Source organism: Erythrolamprus reginae, chromosome 10 (genome assembly GCF_031021105.1).
Source record: "Erythrolamprus reginae isolate rEryReg1 chromosome 10, rEryReg1.hap1, whole genome shotgun sequence".
Lineage (NCBI taxonomy): Eukaryota > Metazoa > Chordata > Lepidosauria > Squamata > Dipsadidae > Erythrolamprus > Erythrolamprus reginae.
Window position 1 is genome coordinate 10,388,648 of NC_091959.1, and position 22,056 is coordinate 10,410,703.

Genomic DNA, 22,056 nt, shown 5'->3' on the forward strand with positions numbered 1-22,056 from the left:
TAGTTGACTGTTATTGTGAAATGTGAAAGGAAAGAGAAAAAGAGGATAACCAGCAAGAAGTTGGGGAGATTCAGTTACTGTGGCGGTCAGTACACCATTGAAAGACCAAGTTTTGGACTGATGATTATGGAGAAAGCCAATACAGTCATTAATAACCAGCAACAACTTGATGGTACACAATTATAATACCATGAACAAAAAAAATGGAGTTTGAGAAGAGAAGGTATTTCAGATCTTTGTTTGCTTGCTTGCTTGTTTGTTTATTTATTTATTTATTTATTTAATAGATTTGTATGCCACCCCTCTCCATAGACTCGGGGCGGCTAACAACAATAGTGAAACAATATGAACAAATCTAATATTTAAGTTAATTTTAAAAACCCTTATTTAAGAAACCAATCATACACACAGACATACCATGCATAAATTTTATAAGCCTAGGGGGAGGGGATATCTCAATTCCCCCTGCCTGACGACAAAGGTGGGTTTTAAGGAGCTTACGAAAGGCAAGGAGGGTGGGGGCAACTCTGATCTCTGGGAGGAGTTGGTTTCAGAGGGTCGGGGCCGCCACAGAGAAGGCTCTTCCCCTGGGTCCCGCCAGGGATTGCTGTCATCTCCTTACTATGATGTGCTGGGGCTAATTTAAAAATAAAACTGCTCCATATTATTATAGCAGCAAGGATAACATTAGCTCAGATGTGGAAAACTAATACTGTAATATACCTAGAGAAGATTGTGTGATTAATAAAATGTTAGAATGTGTAGAAATCGATACGCTTACTAAAGCAATAAATGATGAAGAGGAATCAGAATACTATAAAACATAGGATGATTGGTATAAATGGTTAGATGATAAAAGCATGGGTTAGGATTCTACGGAGGGGGGCGGCATACAAATCTAATAAATAATAATAATAATGATGATGAAATTTAGGAAGGTATAACAGTAAGAAAAGGTGTTATGAAATGCTAAAAATGGAATCCCTGTATCCAAACACTATTACTGTATGATAGACACTATTATTATAATTATATTATTGTTTTATTATTATTATTATTAAGATGTAAGGATGAACTAATGGGCTAATCTGTATTTATTATATGTAAATATACATTTATTATAAGTTGAAAAGAGGGATAAATGAATAAGAAGAATGAATGTGGAATAATAGTCTAAAAAGCAGATTGTAAAAATATTTTTAAACATAAAACATTTAATAAAAATTATTTTTTTTAAAAATTCCCTATATGAAAATGAGTAGGCCTTATATTCTCAGACCAGACACTATTACTGTATGATAGACACATTATTATTATAATTATATTATTGTTTTTTTATTATTATTATTATTATTATTATTATTATTATTATTATTATTAAAATGTAAGGATGAACTAATGGGCTAATATGTATTTATTGTGTAAATATTCATTTATTATAAGTTGAAAAGAGGGATAAATGAATAAGAAGAATGAATGTGGGATAATAGTCTAAAAAGCAGATTGTAAAAATATTTTTAAACATAAAACATTTAATAAAAAAAAATTTTTTTTAAATTCCCTATATGAAAATGAGTAGGCCTTATATTCTCAAACCAGACTTTGAGGAAACTGCAATTGACGGACAGACGGATGGATGGATGGAAGGAAGGAAGGAAGGAAGGAAGGAAGGAAGGAGAACCAACTGCTTCTAACGGACTTTCCACTTTGTGTTCAGACTGCTGCTTTCCTCCTGTCGTACTCTAAGTCTTGGCTTGGGGGAAGAACATCTCTCCACTAGAAGATAGCACTAGAAGCTAAGTCACCCCTCACGAGGTGCATCAAGAAAGGCCCTGAACGGTAACGGAAGCAGGGTGAGAAGTGGGGTTGGCTACAAAATGGAGTCAGCCAGGCCAAGGAAACAGTCCTGGCCGAGCAAAGAAAAAAACCTGGTGAAAGAAAGGAAAGGAGGAAGGAGGAAAGAATAGAACAGAATAATAACCGGAGTTGGAAGGGACCTTGTAGATCATATAGTCCAAGCCAGGGGTCTCCAACCTTGGCAACTTTAAGACTTGTGGACTTCAACTCCCAGAGTTCCTCAGCCAGCAAAGATAGCTGAGGAACTCTGGGAGTTGTAGTCCACAAGTCTTAAAAGTTGCCAAGGTTGGAGACCCCTGGTCCAAGCCACGGCTCAGGCAGGAGACCTTACCATTTCTGACAAGAAAAAGGGGAAGGAATGGAAAGGAAAAAAGAAAGGAAAGGAAAGGAAAGGAACAGAAAGGAAAGGAGGAAAAGGAAAGGGAAAAAAAGGAAAGGAAAGGTCTAAGCTTAGCATGTAATGTGAATGCAGCTACTAGGTTTCAAGTGACCTAGAGAAGGGTATTGTGTGAACAGGATGTGGAAATGCAATTGAAAACGGAGGAGCCCAAACCTGGGGCAGGGCGGGAGGTGGATTTCTTCCACTTTTCCCCCAGGCCTCATGGGCTTCCCTGTGCAACCAGGCCACAGGTGAGAGAGGGGAGCTCCTCTCCACCTCCCGGCCTTTCAGTATTGATTTTCCTGGTCCACAACTGAGGGTCTTCTCCATCATCTTTCATAGAGCTGGGGAGGGGGGGTCCTTTGGCTGTATTGCAACTCAGACCCGTAGGCCCTGACTGTGATGCAGCTTAGCTTTTTTGCGGCCTTGCAAATTGGTTTGCATTTTGCTGTTTACCAAGTGCTGGGGACAGGATAGGTTATGGTTCGTACAATAGACCACGGTTCAGCTAACTGTAGTTTGAGCACCTTAGGCAACCCCTAATTTCCTCTGCTGCCAGTGGCTGGGTACAAAATGGCGCCCTTCTTGTCCTGTGACAACTAGCTAATCCAGAGAGAGAGACAATTTACTACAATTCCTCTCAAGCAACACAGCCGCATTCTAACAACCAATCCAGCAGTTATGAATCAAGCTGCCTTTTATTATTTATTTATTTATTATTATTATTATTATTATTATTATTATTATTTATTATTATTTATTATTATTATTATTATTATTATTATTATTATTTCACTGCAGTAAAGGGGTTCTCTTCATGACACTCACCACTGCTTTCACACGCCCAGCAGGGGGCACCCTAATCCTGTGCAATGCTCCTATAGCATCCGTAGGTGGCTGAACTGCCCATCTGAGCTATATACTACGTGACTTGGGACACATCCAGCACCCTTGGGCGTTAACGGTATATAAAAGGAGAAGCGCATGCCACTGAAAATTTCTGCAGATCTACTTGGCCAGGTTGTTGTGATGAGGGAGGGAGAGGGGATCTTTCATTCATTCCAGGGAAGGGTGATGAATTGGGAGGGGAACACCTGCCCAGTGTGGTACCCAAAGGATGCTTCCCAAAGATAACTTTGGAACTTTTTCTTTTTCCTTCTCTCGCAGTTGCACCTGCTTACGCCATGTCAGTCTTTCGGTATTTCAACAAGCATAGAGAGGTAAGTTTTGGGCTTTGATTTGAGACAAATCTATTTATTATATTTTTCAAACAAGTCTAGAATTATAGTTTGTATTAACATAACAATGTATAAAGAAGCTATAAAAAAGGATAATAGGACAGAAGGACAGGGAGGGCAGGCACAACAGTGCGCTTATGCGCGCCCCTTCCAGACCTCTAAGAAAAGGGGAGAGGTCAACAGTAGATAATTTAAGGTTGAAGATCTTGGGGTTACGGGAAGAAACAACAGAGTTGGGTAGTGAGTTCCAGGCATTGATCACTCTGTTGCTGAAATTATATTCTCTGCTGTCAAGTTTGGAGCAATTTACATTTAGTTTGTATCTGTTACGTGCTCTTGTGTTGTTATTGTTGAAGGTGAAGTAGTCCCTAACAGGAAGGACATTATGGTGTATGATCTTATGAACATCAGTTAAATCAGTTTGGAGGCGACGTAGTTGTACATTGTCTAGCCGTAGTATTTGAAGCCTGGAGGAGTAAGGTAGTTTGTTTCGAGAGGAGGAGTGAAGAACTCTTCTTGTGTAGTATTTCTGGACTCTCTCGATTGTATTAAGGTCAGTTATGCAAGGTGGGTTCCATAGAGGAACCCACATTGATCTGAGTTAGGGTATCAGGCGCACAGCAAGGTAAGAAGCATCCTCCGATGGGAAGCTGCTGTCGCTGCAAACTCTCCAGGGACGAAGAAATGTTGGGGGAAAGACGTTTTGGGAAGAAATGTCCTTCGCAGGTCCTGTTTTCTCCTGAAGTAGATAGATAGTTTGATGCGTCCCCTTTACTAAGGGAGTGCTTTGTATCTTTCAGCTGATTCCCCTGGCTATGATTATGACTACCACGCTGAGTGGGATGGTATACACAGGCATCCGAGCCTTGAGAAGATCAGATATAATGTAAGCAGCACCTGTTTCTTTCTACTCAACCTAAAGAATCTTCTTCCTTTTATTTATTTACTTATTAAATTGGTATGCTGCCCCTCTCCGTAGAAAGGTTCTTTCCTTTCTTGCTGTTGCTTTTAAAATTTAAGATTAGAAACATAGAAACATAGAAGGCTGACGGCAGAAAAAGACCTCATGGTCCATCTAGTCTGCCCTTGTACTATTTCCTGTATTTTATCTTACAATGGATATATGTTTATCCCAGGCATGTTTAAATTCAGTGACTGTGGATTTACCAACCACGTCTGCTGGAAGTTTGTTACTACCCTTTCAGTGAAATAATATTTTCTCACGTTGCTTCTGATCTTTCCCCCAACTAACTTCAGATTGTGTCCCCTTGTTCTTGTGTTCACTTTCCTATTAAAAACACTTCCCTCCTGAACCTTATTTAACCCTTTAACATATTTAAATGTTTCGATCGTGTCCCCCCTTTTCCTTCTGTCCTCCAGACTATACAATTTTATTGTTTATTATTATAAACAATAGATTATTAAGTATAAGTAGATTATTGTTGTTGTTGTTGTTATTATTTATTCGACTTCTATGATGCCCAATCCCAAGGACTCGGGGCAGCTTACAACAATATAAAAATACAATTTGTAATAAAAAGAAGTCAAATATAAATTAAAACAATAGCTCCAGTTAAAACCCGCGACTCAACAATCCAATCAACACATACACACCAAGATAAATGGGATATGAGGGAAAATGGGAAAGGAATGGCATTCTCCCCCCACCCAGGACTGAAGATGTTAACACAAGAACAAGGAATAAAATCTGAAAATAAATGTTTCTCTCTCTTTGCTTTTTGTTTTATTTCTCAAGGAGGAAGTGGAATTATGACAAGAGTATTTTTTCAGGCAAAGTTCAAAAAGCCTCTAACGCAGAAATCAAAAGAATTCCTTCTAATTTAAAAATGTTTTCTATTTCAATTGGGGGGGGGGTGTTGTTTGTGTTTGTTTTATTTTTTTAATGGAGCATTAGGAATAAAGCTTGGCAAGAACTGAGTTTAGGTTTTAAAACCCACAAGGTTTAAAAATGGTTTATCTGTCATTGGATGCTGAACTATTCATTCTACAACTAAAGAAGAATCAAATTACTATGAAAGAAATTTTTTTATCTATACCTTAGCAGTATATAAGCAGATTTTCCATACTACTCTATAAAGGAATTGTTTCCGGAATTAGCATTTAAATCATAGTTTTAAATTATTCAGCCAAAATAAACTCGGTGGAAGTGGATTCAAAATAAATCAAGTGGTGCTATTGAGTCTTCGTTTAAATAGCTAAAATATGTTTTTATTAAGCTGATGATTAGCCAAAGGTTATTTTTTATCTCATCCATAATAAATGCTGCCTTTTGCTTTTAGTATTGATAGGTGGCACAATCCCGAACCTTGGGAAAAAGTGGATCCAACCCAACCTCAAAAGGTAATAACCTTTGATAGGGTAACAAGTCCTGGACTGTATTATGATGAATCTAGAGTCCAGGAGTAAGAATATGTAATAGATAATTAAATTCATTTTAGTGCTATAAATTTTTAGTGCTGATAATATTGGCTAATAGATAAATAGAGTTGTAGGTTGTTGTTAAGTTGTGATCAACTTTATTAAACTATTGTGATCGAACTCAAAACAAAAAAAGCTTATTGCAAGACTGGACTTCATTTATCCTCATTTAAAAAAACGGGCTTAGCTTTTTACACTATACATCCGTAATGGTGTCAAAGCTCACAGAATAAAAATCATAGAAGACAGAATTTAATGCAGAATTGTATTAAATTTCGAAGGTAGAAAGTTGAACAGTGGGGAATTTTAAAAGTGGCACTAAAAAAACCCAACAATAAGATTAAAAAGAAAAGAAAAAAGGAGTTCCAACTCTCTTCAACAGAGACAGAAGTAAAATATGTAATATTGTCTTGCTTTAGTTTAACAAAAAAACCTCAACAAAACAAAAATATAAAAGACATATACTGTACTTCAAACAATAAAAAATTATAACAGTATATATACCAACAGTATATATACAGCTGTGGCGAGGGGGAATTGAGATCCTCTTTCCCCCTAGGCCTTTACAATTCTATGCATGGTATGTATGTATGTATGTTTGGTTTTTATATTAATAGATTTTTAATCATCAATACCAAATTACTATTGTACACTGTTTTATTGTCGCTGTTAGCCGCCCCGAGGCTCTGGAGAGGGGCGGCATACAAATCCAATAAATAAATAAATACATCATAATCATAGTCTGATTTTTTTTTAAAAAAATAACCTGTAGATAAATTATATTTCCACAAATCCACATCACAACACATCACAAATATATTTATTAAACTCCAACAATACGCCATACTTCTACAGCAAAAACAGCAACCAGTTAGGTTCCACAGAGTGGATCTTCTCCAGGTCCCGTCAACTAAAGAATGTCGCTTGACGGGACCCAGGGGAAGAGCCTTCTCTGTGGCGGCCCCGACCCTCTTGAACCAACTGCCCCCAGATATTAGAGTTGCCCCCACCCTCCTTGCCTTTCGTAAGCTGCTTAAAACCCACCTCTGCCGTCAGGCATGGGGGAATTGAGATACTCTTCCCCCTAGGCCTTTACAATTCTATGCATGGTATGTATGTATGTATGTTTGGGGTTTTTTTACATTAATGGGTTTTTTAATTGTTTCTAACATCAGACTACTATTGTACACTGCTTTATTGTTGCTGTTAGCCGCCCCGAGTCTCCGGAGAGGGGCGGCATACATATCTAATAGATAGATAGATAGATAGATAGATAGATAGATAGATAGATAGATAGATAGATAGATAGATAGATAGATAGATAGATAGATAGATAGATAGATAGATGGATAGATAGGATAGATAGATAGATAGATAGATAGATAGATAGATAGATAGATAGATAGATAGATAGATAGATATCCAATCATCAAATCCCAAAGCAAAAGCTTCATTTTCATCTTTATCAAACAGAAAAAGTCCCAAATTGGTGCCCATGTCAAAAGAAAAGCAGTCAAAGTCTCCCCTCCAATTGAAACAGTCCATTTCGCTATCTCGGCAAGGAATAAAATAATAATAATCTTATTTTACATAACCTTTTCTATAATGTGAAACACTAACACGGGTGATTTTGGGGGGCGGGGGGGAATGAGGAATCCTTAATACCTGCCAGCTTGTTAATCCTTTCTCTTTTTTTAATCTTTTGTCTTATACGGCAGCTGTTTACAATCCACCAGAAATGGGAACCCATCAAAGAACTGGAGGAGGCCCGAAAAGTTTTCAAGGGCTGAGGTCCTTCCAAACAGCACTCTCTGAATCTAGTGGAATCACTTCCGCACAGACTAGAGGATCGAAACCAGTGTGCGGAAATGCTTCTGCTACATTTTTAGAGTCTCTCTCCATTATGTTTTGGACTCTGGAGGAGATTACTGACGGGTTTTGCAGACCGCCCAGCCGACACCTCTATGGCGGAAAAAAGGAAAAGCGTGTTGCAAAGGGTGACTTGTTGTAATTTGTTTTGAACCCTGCCCTGCTTCTTTTAGGAAGGCAGAGCAACATTTCTCCAAGGTGGAGTTTTAAAAAGAGTTGCATTGTTGTTGGGGGAAAAAATTATTCTGTTGTTTGTTTTCAATAAACTTGGAATTTATCAAGTAGTTTATATAGAATCTCAGACTGACTGAGATTCTCATTTATTTGGGCGCATTAAAAAGAATATTGTTGCATCATCTTATTTATTTGCTTACTTACTTACTTACTTACTTACTTACTTACTTACTTACTTACTTACTTACTTACTTACTTACTTACTTACTTACTTATTTATTTGATTTGTATGTCGCCCCTCTCCGCAAACTCGGTCTAGGTTGCCCACTACCGTGTTTCCCCGAAAATAAGACCCTGTCTTATTTTTTTTTGAACCCTTGGCTTTATTGCCATGTACTCAAAAGCTCAATTGGGCTTATTATCAGGCGATTATCTTATTATTATTATTATTATTATTATTATTATTATTATTATTATTTATTGGATTTGTATGCCGCCCCTCTCCGCAGACTCGGGGCGGCTAACAACAGTGGTAAAACAACATGAACAATCCAATTAATAAAAACAACTAAAAAACCCTTATTATAAAAACCAAACATACACACAAACATACCATGCATAACTTGTAACAGTCTAGGGGGAAAGGATAACTTAACTCCCCCATGCCTGGCGACAAAGGTGGGTCTTAAGTAATTTGCGAAAGACAAGGAGGGTGGGGGCCGTTCTAATCTCTGGGGGGAGTTGGTTCCAGAGGGCTGGGGCCGCCACAGAGAAGGCTCTTCCCCTGGGGCCCGCCAAACGACATTGTTTGGTTGATGGGACCTGGAGAAGGCCAACTCTGTGGGACCTTATCGGCCGCTGGGATTCGTGCGGTAGAAGGCGGTTCCGGATGTATTCTGGCCCAATGCCATATAGGGCTTTAAAGATTATTACCAACACTTTGAATTGTGACCGGAAACCAATCGGCAGCCAGTGCAGGCCGCGGAGTGTTGCAGAAACGTGGGCGAATCTAGGAAGCCCCACGATGGCTCTTGCAGCCGCATTCTGCACGATCTGAAGTTTCCGAACACTTTTCAAAGGTAGCCCCATGTAGAGAGCGTTATTTTGGGGAAAATAGGGTACTTCGCTTTGTATCATTCTGTTCATCCAACATCCTAAAATGGTTTGCTCATTTATCAATAAGCCATAATATGTTTAGCCACCTCTGACGTTCTTGGTTTTCCCCTTCATCTTACTCTTTCGGTATGTATTTGTATGTATGTATCTATCTTCATTCATTTTCTTTTCATCACTAAACTACATCAAGATGCTTCTTTTGTACTGATCACTCACTTTGGTGTTTAATCCACATTCAGGCTAATTTTCTACACTTGTGTCCCCTTTGGTCACAACTATCATCTGACATAGTTGACCCACCCACTTACCGTAGACATTCCTGATTTTACAGGGATAAGATTTCTAGGAAAAGTTAGGTGGGGAAAGCAAAGCCTCTCTTATCAAGAAATACTGTATTTTCTTTAAATTATAAATTGTGCTTCTGAAAATCCAAAGGCTACGGGCTTATAAAATCTTTTTAAAACAAATGTTATTTGAAAAAAAGAATGGTGTTGAGAAAGAAAGAGGAGAAGAGAGAAGATGCAACATTTGTTTTTACTTACCGGTAATTATTATTAAGTGAAATAACGACTTGACAGACTGCAGATAACCACTACCCTTATAGATTTCTCTTTTATTAAATAGTTTTATTGACATTTTAAATAAATATGGTAAAAATGAATGCAAATTAAACTTTAAAAAGGAAAAAGTATAGAAGAAAGAGAAAGAAAAAGAAAAGAAGAAGAGAAAAGAAAGAGACAGTAAATACAATAATAAAAGTTTCCAACTTTTATTATAGTGGACATAAGCTAAAATACTGTTTATTTTTTGTTTGTTTAAAACATTTATATGTTTTTGTTTGTCATTCAAACAACTCTGGACGATTCCCAATCAAAATTTAAAAGACATATACTAACTTTTCACCCTCTTTTAAAGTAAAACACCTCTTCACCCCATAATCTTTTATCTATAAGCAAACCAGAAATCATATCCTACTTTTTTACTGAACGTTATCAGAAATAGCAGGCAAATAGTTTATTCCTGGACAGAACATCCAGCTTTATATTTCTACCTTTTCCTCTGCACAAGCTTGACTTTTAAATCATTCCTATGGTAAGATTTGACTTTTCCTCATTGTTTGGTCATTTAAAAGAGTCTTCAAAACTTTCGCCAGCCGACTTTGTGAATTCCATAAAAAGACACGGTCCGTGACGGTTTTTTGTCACAATTTTCCAGATTTCTAAAACAGTTTCCTTTGCACGACATCGGCTTACAATTTCACAAACTACTTTCGGGTGGATGGTTTTTGACAAGTGGCACTAAATTTGGGCAAGCTCACGCTTGCAGCTTAGCTGACATTTGTCTACAGCTGAAAGGAGGAAACAGAGGTAAGCAAATCAATTTTGCGCATCAACATGAGAAAACTCAAATTTAACAGGATACTTATTCCCTAATTCAAAGAGTGCATGTTGGTTTCGGCCAGCAGGGAGGTGACACGGAGCTGGGCCCAGGAGATTACCAACGCTTCCTTGGGGAGGGGAGTTTTTCCATCACTCTATAAAGAAGCGCTTGTGCGCCCCCTCCTCAAGAAGCCCTCCCTGGACCCAGCCGTACTTAACAACTATCGTCCAGTCTCCAACCTTCCCTTTATGGGGAAGGTTGTCGAGAAGGTGGTGGCACTCCAGCTCCAGCGGTCCTTGGAAGAAGCCGATTATCTAGGTCCCCAGCAGTCGGGTTTCAGGGCCGGTTACAGCACGGAAACCGCTTTGGTCGCGTTGATGGATGATCTCTGGCGGGCCCGGGACAGGGGTTTATCCTCTGTCCTGGTGCTCCTTGACCTCTCAGCGGCTTTCGATACCATCGACCATGGTATCCTTCTGCACCGGCTGGAGGGGTTGGGAGTGGGAGGCACTGTCCTTCAGTGGTTCTCCTCCTACCTCTCTGGCCGGTCGCAGTCGGTGTTAGTGGGGGGCCAGAGGTCGACTCCTAGGTTTCTCCCTTGTGGGGTGCCTCAGGGGTCGGTCCTCTCCCCCCTGCTATTCAACAGCTACATGAAACCGCTGGGCGAGATCATCCAAGGACATGGGGTGAGGTATCATCAATATGCGGATGATACCCAGCTTTACATCTCCACCCCATGCCCAGTCAACGAAGCGGTGGAAGTGATGTGCCGGTGCCTGGAGGCTGTTGGGGCCTGGATGGGTGTCAACAGACTCAAGCTCAACCCGGATAAGACGGAGTGGCTGTGGGTTCTGCCTCCCAAGGACAATCCCATCTGTCCGTCCATCACCCTGGGGGGGGAATTATTGACCCCCTCAGAGAGGGTCCGCAACTTGGGCGTCCTCCTCGATCCACAGCTCACATTAGAACAACATCTTTCAGCTGTGGCGAGGGGGGCGTTTGCCCAGGTTCGCCTGGTGCACCAGTTGCGGCCCTATCTGGACCGGGACTCATTGCTCACAGTCACTCATGCCCTCATCACCTCGAGGTTCGACTACTGTAATGCTCTCTACATGGGGCTACCTTTGAAAAGTGTTCGGAAACTTCAGATCGTGCAAAATGCAGCTGCGAGAGCAGTCATGGGCCTACCTAGGTATGCCCATGTTTCACCATCACTCCGCAGTCTGCATTGGTTGCCGATCAATTTCCGGTCACAATTCAAAGTGTTGGTTATGACCTTTAAAGCCCTTCATGGCATCGGACCAGAATATCTCCGAGACCGCCTCCTGCCGCACGAATCCCAGCGACCGATTAGGTCCCACAGAGTGGGCCTTCTCCAGGTCCCGTCAACTAAACAATGTCGGTTGGCGGGCCCCAGGGGAAGAGCCTTCTCTGTGGCGGCCCCGGCCCTCTGGAACCAACTCCCCCCGGAGATTAGAACTGCCCCTACTCTTCCTGCCTTCCGTAAACTCCTTAAAACCCACCTTTGCCGTCAGGCATGGGGGAACTGAAACATCTCCCCCTGGGCACGTTTAATTTATGCATGGTATGTCTGTGTGTGTGACTGTTAGCATATGGGGTTTTTTAAATATTTAAATATTTTAAATTTGCCTGATTGCTTATGATTTGTTTTTTTACATGTTGTGAGCCGCCCCGAGTCTTCGGAGAGGGGCGGCATACAAATCTAAGTAATAAATAAATAAATAAAATAAAGCTGCATAGGATCAGGTTATTGAGAGGCATCACTTGCTGTCTCTTTTTGCAGCCTCATGAGCTGCAAAAAGAGATAAGATAAGAGCAAGGACCTGTATGTTTTTGGAATATAAGATTATAAGTATAAGATGCACCCTTTTCCCTCCTAAAAGAGGGTGAAAATCTGCGTATGTCTTATACATCAAGATGCCAAGCCTCTGGAATAGAGCTTTTGGAGGCTGAAACAGTCTCTCAATCGGACCTTTGCAAAGCTGAAAAAGCAGCATCTGAAACAGAGTTTTGCAAGGCTGAAAACAATCTCTCAAATGAAGTTTTGCAAGGCTGGAAAAAAACCTCCTCTCAAATGGAGCTCTGCAAGACTAATATACCTTTACCAAGCTGCTGGAAGGCAGAATTGTTTTTTTCTTATTTTCCTCCCCCAAAACTAAGCTGCGTCTTATATTCCGGTGGATCTTATAATCCAAAAAATTCAGCAATATATAGACCAAGTTTTATTTCCCTCCTGAAGAGTTTTACACCCATTCTTGCTTTGGGATCTGATACCGCTGATATTTTTGGGTGTTGTACAGTATAGGTCTCTTCTGTTGTTTAGGTTTGAAAAGGTAGCAAGAAACTAAAGGTTTCATTTCCTTCTTTGGGTGATGAAAGGAGTGATGTGTCTGTCACATAGTTGACTCATTTGCGTACGTGCTGCAGAGGAATAGGAGGAAGCAACCATAAGAAAATGTTTAACAATGAGTAAACACCACCCTCTCTGATGTTTCTATTTCCTTGAAATTTGGTTGCCTGGATACCACGATGCACAACCTACAATGTTCAACATTACACTAGTTTTCATATCTCTGGGCAGCTCTGTGGGTTGGGCCCAAATATTGAAGATATCAGCAATCAGGTCTTAAAGGTGTTCCAGTTAATTAATTATTTTATTTTATTTTATTTTATTATTTTATTTATTTAATTTTATTATTTAATTTTATTTATTTAATTTAATTTAATTTTAATTTATTTTAATTTATTTTAATTTATTTTAATTTTTACTTACTTACTTACTTACTTACTTACTTACTTACTTACTTACTTACTTACTTACTTACTTACTTACTTACTTACTTACTTATTTATTTGAGTTGTATGCCGCCCCTCTCCGAAGACTCGGGGCAGCTAACAACAATAAAGAAGACAATGTAATAAATCTAATATTAAAAAAATAATCTAAAAAACCCCAATTTAAGAGAGCAATCATACAAACAAGCACACCATGTATAAATTCTATAAGCCTAGGGGGAAGGGAAAAATTTCAACTCCCCCATGCCTGACGACAGAGGTGGGGTTTAAGGAGCTTGCGAAAGGCAAGGAGGGTGGGGGCAACTCTGATATCTGGGGGGAGCTGGTTCCAGAGGGTCGGGGCCGCCACAGAGAAGGCTCTTCTCCTGGGTCCCGCCAAATGACATTGTTTAGTTGACAGGACCCAGAGAAGGCCAATTCTGTGGGACCTAACCGGTCGCTGGGATTCGTGCGGCAGAAGGCGGTCCCGGAGATATTCTGGTCCGATGCCATGAAGGGCTTTATAAGTCATAACCAACACTTTGAATTGTGACCGGAAACTGATCGGCAACCAATGCAGACTGCGGAGTGTTGGTGTAACATGGGCATATTTGGAAAGCCCATGATTGCTCTCACAGCTGCATTCTGCACGATCTGAAGTTTCTGAACACTTTTCAAAGGTAGCCCCATGTAGAGAGCGTTGCAGTAATCGAACCTCGAGGTGATGAGGGCATGAGTGACTGTGAGCAGTAAGTCCCTGTCCAGATAGGGCCGCAACTGGTGCACCAGGCGAACCTGGGCAAACGCCCCCCTCGCCAGAGCTGAAAGATGTTTCTCTAATGTGAGCTGTGGATCGAGGAGGACGCCCAAGTTGCGGACCCTCTCTGAGGGGGTCAATAATTCCCCCCCCCCAGGGTTATGGCCGGACAGATGGAATTGTCCTTGGGAGGCAGAACCCACAGCCACTCCGTCTTATCCATGTTCAACATTACACTAGTTTTCATATCTCTGGGCGGCTCTGTGGGTTGGGCCCAAACATTGAAGATATCAGCAATCAGGTCTTAAAGGTGTTCCAGTTAATTGTCCACTCGTAGACAAACCTGATTGATTTGATGACAAGAAGAAGGGCCCCAGAAGAGTATTTGACTCAAAATTTCAATACCATCGAATCCTGGATTGAGGGAGGTTCTTGAAGATGCTCATTTTGGGCAGGTGTGGCAGGGCAGTTTTCACACTTATAAGTCTTTAGAAGCATAAAGCAGGGGGAAAGACAAATCAGGTGTTGTGACTGATGTAAATCTGCCTTGTGTGACATTACTATGCAAGTATGAAAGGTGATAAGACTTGGCTCTTACCACTCTCTACATGGGGCTACCTTTGAAAAGTGTTCGGAAACTTCAGATCGTGCAGAATGAAGCTGCGAGAACAAACATGGGCTTCCCTAAATATGCCCATGTCACACCAACACTCCGCAGTCTGCATTGGTTGCCGATCAGTTTCCAGTCACAATTCAAAGTGTTGGTTATGACCTATAAAGCCCTTCATGGCACCGGGCCAGATTATCTCAGGGACCACCTTCTGCCGCACGAATCCCAGCGACCAGTTAGGTCCCACAGAGTGGGCCTTCTCCGGGTCCCGTCAACTAAACAATGTTGGTTGGCTGGGCCCAGGGGAAGAGCCTTCTCTGTGGCGGCCCCGACCCTCTGGAACCAACTCCCCCCAGAAATCAGAATAGCCCCCTCCCTCCTTGCCTTTCGTAAGCTCCTCAAAACCCACCTCTGCAGTCAGGCATGGGGGAATTACGATAATCTTTCCCCCTAGGCTTCTACAATTTATGCATGGTATGTTTGTATGTATGATTGGTTTTATAACAAGGGTTTTTAGCTGTTGTAGTATTGGATTTTTACATTCTGTTTTTTGTCACTGTTGTTAGCCACCCCGAATCCACGGAGAGGGGCGGCATACAAATCCAATAAATAAATAAATAATAAATAAATAAATACTAAAACTGATTAATTTTGAGGCAATAATGTCCACCGTTTGACTAGCTATTTAAGGTGGTGGAAAAGCTTCAAGGAAGGACTCTGGTTTCTCTTCAGATCGTATAAATCTTTCACCTTTTACTGGTGTCCATTGTATCATCCACTCCAGTTCTCTTTTTCATTATGGCCTCAACCTTCTCAGTTTTATTCCTTTGAGATCACAGGTCAGTGAGAAGAAATATGAAAGAAATCTTTAGATTTTTGCCCTCTCCAGTTAAAATGATCTGGAAGTAACCAACCAAGATCTGTCTTATTCTTTGTCAATTCTTGGTGAATTCTTTCTGGAATTCATGACCAGCTGATGTGATGGAATACTGTGTTCAGTTCTGGAGACCTCACCTACAAAAAGATATTGACAAAATTGAACGGGTCCAAAGACGGGCTACAAGAATGGTGGAAGGTCTTAAGCATAAAACGTATCAGGAAAGACTTCATGAACTCAATCTGTATAGTCTGGAGCAGTGGTCCCCAAACTACGGCCCGGGGGCCGGATGCGGCCCGCTGAGGCAATTTATCAGGCCCGCGGCAGCCCATGAGATTTTATCAATAGATATAATAAGCTCCCGAATCTCCTGTCAACTCACCGTAGTCTGCTGCTGAGCGAGGAGGCAGTACAGAGGCAAGGGGCAGGGATGATAGGAGGGAGAGAGAGGGGTGGGGGAGAGAGAAAGAGTGAGAGATACAAAGAGGGAGAGAGAAAGAGAATGAGTGAGAGAAAGAGAGAGAGGGACAGAGAAAGAAAAAGAGGGAGAGATAGAGAGGAAGAGAGAAAGATGGGGATAGATGGAAAGAAAGAGAGAGAAAAAAAGAGAAAAATGAGAAGATGATGGAGAGAAAATGAGGGAGAAGAAAATGAAACAAATGAGAGAGAAGGAAGAAAAGAAAGAGGGAAGAGAGAAATGGAGAGGAAGGATGGAGGGAGGGAAGGAAGGAGAAATGGAGGGAGTTTGTTGATTTAAGTTTAAATTACTTTATTACTTAATTATTTAATTAATTACTTCTTTATTTTAAATATTGTATTTGTTCCCATTTTGTTTTTTACTTTAAATAAGATGTGCAGTGTGCATAGGGATTTGTTCATAGGGGTTTTTTTATAGTCCGGCCCTCCAACAGTCTGAGGGACAGTGAACTGGCCCCTTGTGTAAAAAGTTTGGGGACCCCTGGTCTGGAGGACAGAAGGAAAAGGGGGGACATGATCGAAACATTTAAATATGTTAAAGGGTTAAATAAGGTCCAGGAGGGAAGTGTTTTTAATAGGAAAGTGAACACAAGAACAAGGAGACACAATCTGAAGTTAGTTGAGGGAAAGATCAAAAGCAACATGAGAAAATATTATTTTACTGAAAGAGTAGTAGATCCTTGGAACAAACTTCCAGCAGACGTGGTAGATAAATCCACAATAACTGAATTTATACATGCCTGGGATAAACATATATCCATCCTAAGATAAAATACAGAAAATAGTATAAGGGCAGACTAGATGGACCATGAGGTCTTTTTCTGCCGTCAGACTTCTATGTTTCTATGTGATGAGTCCAAGTATTAGACAGACCACAAAAAGGTCTCTATTTTTAGATTAGCTCTTTCTTTCCTGCTGGTGACCATGCTCATTTCAAGTCAAATAGACATGTCCTTTTGCATTGTGTCATTGCCACATATACTATTACACAGACCAGGTTCGCCTGGTGCATCAGTTGTGGCCCTATTTGGACAGGGAGTCATTGCTCACAGTCGCTCATGCCCTCATCACCCCGTGGTTCGATTACTGCAACGCTCTCTACATGGGGCTACCTTTGAAAAGTGTTCAGAAACTTCAGATCGTGCAGAATGCGGCCGCGAGAGCTATCGTGGGGCTTCCAAGATTCGCCCACGTTTCTACAACACTCCGTGGCCTGCATTGGCTGCCGATCAGTTTCCGGTCACAATTCAAAGTGTTGGTAATGACCTTTAAAGCCCTTCATGGCATTGGACCAGAATACCTCCGGAACCGCCTTCTACCGCACGAATCCCAGCGGCCGATAAGGTCCCACAGAGTTGGCCTTCTCCGGGTCCCGTCGACCAAGCAATGTCGTTTGGCGGCCCCAGGGGAAGAGCCTTCTCTGTGGCGGCCCCGGCCCTCTGGAACCAACTCCCCCCGGAGATTAGAACAGCCCCCGCCCTCCTTGTCTTTCGCAAGTTACTCAAGACCCACCTATATCGCCAGGCAGATATAGGTAAGTAAGACATCTCCCCCAGGCTCTCTTATATTCTATGTTTGGTATGTATGTGTTGTATGGTTTTTTTAACAGTTGGGGTTTTTTATATAATTCTTATTATTAGATTTGTTCCATTGTCTATACTGTTTTTTATTGTTGTTGTGAGCTGCCCCGAGTCTTCGGAGAGGGGCGGCATACAAATCTAATATATAATAATAATAATAATAATAATAATAATAATAATAATAATAATAATAAGAAATAATTTACCATATTTTTCGGAGTGTAAGACACACTTCCCCACCCAAAAGAGGGTGAACATTTGATTGCGTCTTATATACCGAATGTCGCCCACCCGCTGGAAATGAGGCACCCGGAGGCGCTAATTGACTTTGGCATTCCTTGCAGCCTGAAACAGCTGATTGTCAGGAAGCTGATCCGACTGACAATTAGCTGCTTATGCTAATCAGGCTGTGCTGAAGCTGAAATGGGCTGTTTTCTGTTTGCTGCAAGGAGGCAAATTGCTGGGAGGCAGAATTTTTCCCCCTTGTTTTCCTCCCCCCCCCAAAAAAAGGTAGGTGTGTTTTATAGTCCAGAGCGACTTATACTCTGAAAAATATGGTACAGTACTGTATTTAGAAACATAGAAGTCTGACAGCAGAAAAAGACCTCCTGGTCCATCTAGTCTGCCCTTATACTATTTTCTGTATTTTATCTTAGGATGGATATATGTTTATCCCAGGCATGTTTAAATTCAGTTACTGTGGATTTATCTACCACGTCTGCTGGAAGTTTGTTCCAAGGATCTACTACTCTTTCAGTAAAATAATATTTTCTCATGTTGCTTTTGATCTTTCCCCCAACTAACTTCAGATTGTGTCCCCTTGTTCTTGTGTTCACTTTCCTATTAAAAACACTTCCCTCCTGGACCTTATTTAACCCTTTAATATATGTGCAGAAAGGTTGTTTACAGAAATCCAAAACTATGTAAGCATCTATCTTCCCTACGTTAAACACGACATCTTTTCTTCCCGGCCTTTTGACATTCCTCCTGGCTATTTTGTCACGTCCTTGTAAGGTGTCTGCTCAGTCCTGACATAACAGTTCTGTCTGGTCTGGGAGCCATTCCTACACGATGGGTTCTCTTCGGTTCCCATTCATTGCTCCAGGTCAAGCTGGGGAGTGCTAACAACAGAGATAAAAATAATTCATTGATTCTGGCAGGGATCAGCTCTTGGAGAAAGACCAGTAAGGCTTTCACATTAAATTAACATCACCTCCCTCTTGCTTTGCTGTTATCAGTTTGATCTATATCCCAGGGGAGGCTTCCTCTACAGCTTTTGTCATCTGCATCAGGCATAGAAGTCACCCAGGAGAATACAACACAATCTTTCTGCACACTTTACACAAACGCTGAACTGCATAGAGAATTGCATGGTGCATCCGATAAGTCTATTGACAGTTTGGAAGTTCTTGAGATGGTCTCTCGTGGTCTTATGTATCATTGACTTTGTATTCAGACTAAGCGGCTGTTCTGTGGGGCTCTCTGGTAGACTCCTCCCAAAAATTCACAGGTACAAATTTCAGACACACACAGGTTTGAAAATTCAAAACAATGTTCTTTATAATGAAAATTCACTTAAACCAAGCCCGCTTTTGGTATAGCAAAGAGCACTCGTCTCCAAACAAACTGGTAATTTGTACAAGTCCCTTATCAGTTCTGTGATACTTAGCTTGCAGCTGTGAGGCAATTCACAGTCCTTCTTCTTTCACAAAGATAGATAGATAGATAGATAGATAGATAGATAGATAGATAGATAGATAGATAGATAGATAGATAGATAGATGAGAGAGAGAGAGAGAGAGAGAGAGAGAGATGATAGATAGATAGATAGATAGATAGATAGATAGATAGATAGATAGATAGATAGATAGATAGATAGATAGATAGATAGATAGATATCAAAAGCTGGTTTGAGTTAGCACCATATTGTGTAAGATAAAGCCACTTGCCAATCCTGGATCCCATAGGAATAAGATTGGGAGCTGTAAAGAGTAAGGAAGGTGACCTTGATGGAGATACACAGGAACTGTTATCTGTAGTGTTGGGTTTCACATTTTTTTTACTACTGGTTCTGTGGGTGTGGCTTGATGGACATGGAAGGGGAAGATTACTGCAAAATCTCCATTTCCTTCCAATCAGCTGGGACTCAGGAGGCAGAGAATAGGTGGGGGTGGGGCCAGTCAGAATCGGTTCTCTGAAGTACTCAAAATTTCCACTACCAGTTCTCTGAACTACTCAATATTTCCACTACCAGTTCTCTGAACTACTCAAAATTTCCACTACCAGTTCTCTGAACTACTGAAAATTTCCACTACCAGTTCTCTGAACTACTGAAAATTTCCACTACCAGTTCTCTGAACTACTCAACATTTCCACTACTGGTTCTCTGAACTACTCAAAATTTCCACTACCAGTTCTCTGAACTACACAACATTTCCACTACCAGTTCTCTGAACTACTCAACATTTCCACTACCAGTTCTCTGAACTACTCAAAATTTCCACTACCAGTTCTCTGAACTACTCAACATTTCCACTACTAGTTCTCTGAACTACTCAAAATTTCCACTACCAGTTCTCTGAACTACTCAAAATTTCCACTACCAGTTCTCTGAACTACTCAATATTTCCACTACCAGTTCTCTGAACTACTGAAAATTTCCACTACCAGTTCTCTGAACTACTCAATATTTCCACTACCAGTTCTCTGAACTACTCAAAATTTCTACTACCAGTTCTCTGAACTACTCAATATTTCCACTACCAGTTCTCTGAACTACTCAAAATTTCCACTACCAGTTCTCTGAACTACTCAAAATTTCCACTACCAGTTCTCTGAACTACTCAATATTTCCACTACCAGTTCTCTGAACTACTCAATATTTCCACTACCAGTTCTCTGAACTACTCAATATTTCCACTACCAGTTCTCTGAACTACTCAACATTTCCACTAGCGGTTCTCTGAACTACTCAAAATTTCTACTACCAGTTCTCTGAACTACTCAACATTTCCACTACGGGTTCTCCGAGCTACTCAAAATTTCCACTACTGGTTCTCTGAACTACTAAACATTTCCCCTACTGGTTCTCTGAACTACTCAAAATTTCCACTATCAGTTCTCTGAACTACTCAACATTTCCACTACTGTTTCTCAAAACTACTCAACATTTCCACTACCGGTTCAGGTTCAGTCAGAACCTGCTGCAAAACCACCTCTGGTTATCTGGGCAAAAGAGGTTGCACCATATTTTAAGTTCGGAACAATAAGATAATGTTTGGAAGATACTTACTAGAGTTTAAGATGGGAAAGGAGTTCATGTTCGTGTTTATACTTAGACTTGCTATCTTGTACCTGTTTGACAAACTAAACAAATAAAATAAAAATAAATAAAAATGCACAAAGGTCCAGTAACAGTGTCATCAAATATAAGCTCATATCTAAATAGGTGCAATCAAGCACACCCAGCCATCCACACCTCAACCTTTCTCTTTATGCCATGAATTCAAAGGAACAATTAGTAAACATTTAACTACTTTGCTCTGTGAGAGGGCCCAGCGCCCACGCTTCCTTCCCGAGTCACATGATCAGAACAAATAAAGCGCTGAAGGATAAATATATTTTATCGCAGGCTCCTTCCTCCAACAGATAAGACCAGCAAGCCACGGGCAAAATGCCAAACCATAGCCTCTAAAAGGCCATTTAACCAACTAAGAAAGTTTGCTGCTGAACTGCTAGGACAGGTGCTCTCAGCGGCTATCAAGGTGTGCCATCATTACTTTAAGGAAGAAATGAAAGTTTGAATTAAGACTTCCATAAAAGAGAGTTCGATATTGTTTATACTGATGTAATGTAATCTTTTAATGTAAAGTGGGAAAAAGATTATTTTATTTATCTATCTATCTATCTATCTATCTATCTATCCATCTATCTATCTATTTATTTATTTATTTATTTATTTATTAGATTTGTATGCCGCCCCTCTCCGTAGACTCGGGGCGGCTCACAACCTATAATAAAACAATTCACAACAAATCTAATAAACTTAAAAAATTAAAAGAAACACCATTAGAGTATTAAACCAGACATGCACACAGACATACCATACATAAATTGTATAGGCCCGAGGGAGAGGGGGGAATGCCTCAATTCCCCCATGCCTAACGGCAGAGGTGAGTTTTAAGGCGTTTACGGAAGGCAAGGAGGGTGGGGGCAGTTCTAATGTCCGGGGAGAGCTGGTTCCAGAGAGTCGGGGCCGCCACAGAGAAGACTCTTCCCCTGGGACCCGCCAGACGACATTGTTTAGTTGACGGGACCCGGAGAAGGCCAACTCTGTGGGACCTAATCGGTCACTGGGATTCGTGCGGCAGAAGGCGGTCCCGGAGATATTCTGGTCAGATGCCATGAAGGGCTTTATAGGTCATAATCAACACTTTGTATTGTGACCGGAAATTGATCGGTTACCAATGCAGACTGCAGAGTGTTGGTGTAACATGGGCATACCTAG

At 40.8% G+C, this 22,056-nt stretch overlaps 1 protein-coding gene and 1 long non-coding RNA gene across 2 annotated transcripts; one reads left to right on the forward strand and one right to left on the reverse strand.

Annotated features, from left to right (window-relative positions):
* The first annotated feature begins 3,203 nt into the window (after positions 1-3,203).
* Positions 3,204-8,143, forward strand: C10H15orf48 (chromosome 10 C15orf48 homolog). Its single transcript, XM_070763615.1, has 5 exons — positions 3,204-3,256; positions 3,404-3,456; positions 4,275-4,360; positions 5,775-5,835; positions 7,632-8,143. Exons 2-5 carry the CDS (start codon positions 3,421-3,423, stop codon positions 7,701-7,703), a joined length of 255 nt encoding a protein of 84 aa, XP_070619716.1. The 5' UTR covers positions 3,204-3,256; positions 3,404-3,420; the 3' UTR covers positions 7,704-8,143.
* A 4,732-nt stretch (positions 8,144-12,875) lies between these two features.
* LOC139172960 (uncharacterized) lies at positions 12,876-20,898 on the reverse strand. Its single transcript, XR_011559960.1, has 3 exons — positions 20,842-20,898; positions 15,366-15,629; positions 12,876-12,894 (listed from the first exon to the last, which is right to left on the reverse strand). It is a non-coding gene; the product is annotated as an uncharacterized lncRNA (long non-coding RNA).
* Between the last annotated feature and the right edge of the window lie 1,158 nt (positions 20,899-22,056).

Excerpts from the sequence above, each read along its gene's own strand:
- C10H15orf48 (XM_070763615.1), top strand. The coding sequence starts at position 3,421 with ATGTCAGTCTTTCGGTATTTCAACAAGCATAGAGAG. Across the intron at positions 3,457-4,274 it reads ATTTCAACAAGCATAGAGAG|CTGATTCCCCTGGCTATGAT; the intron begins GTAAGTTTTGGG and ends TGTATCTTTCAG. Across the intron at positions 4,361-5,774 it reads TTGAGAAGATCAGATATAAT|TATTGATAGGTGGCACAATC; the intron begins GTAAGCAGCACC and ends TTTTGCTTTTAG.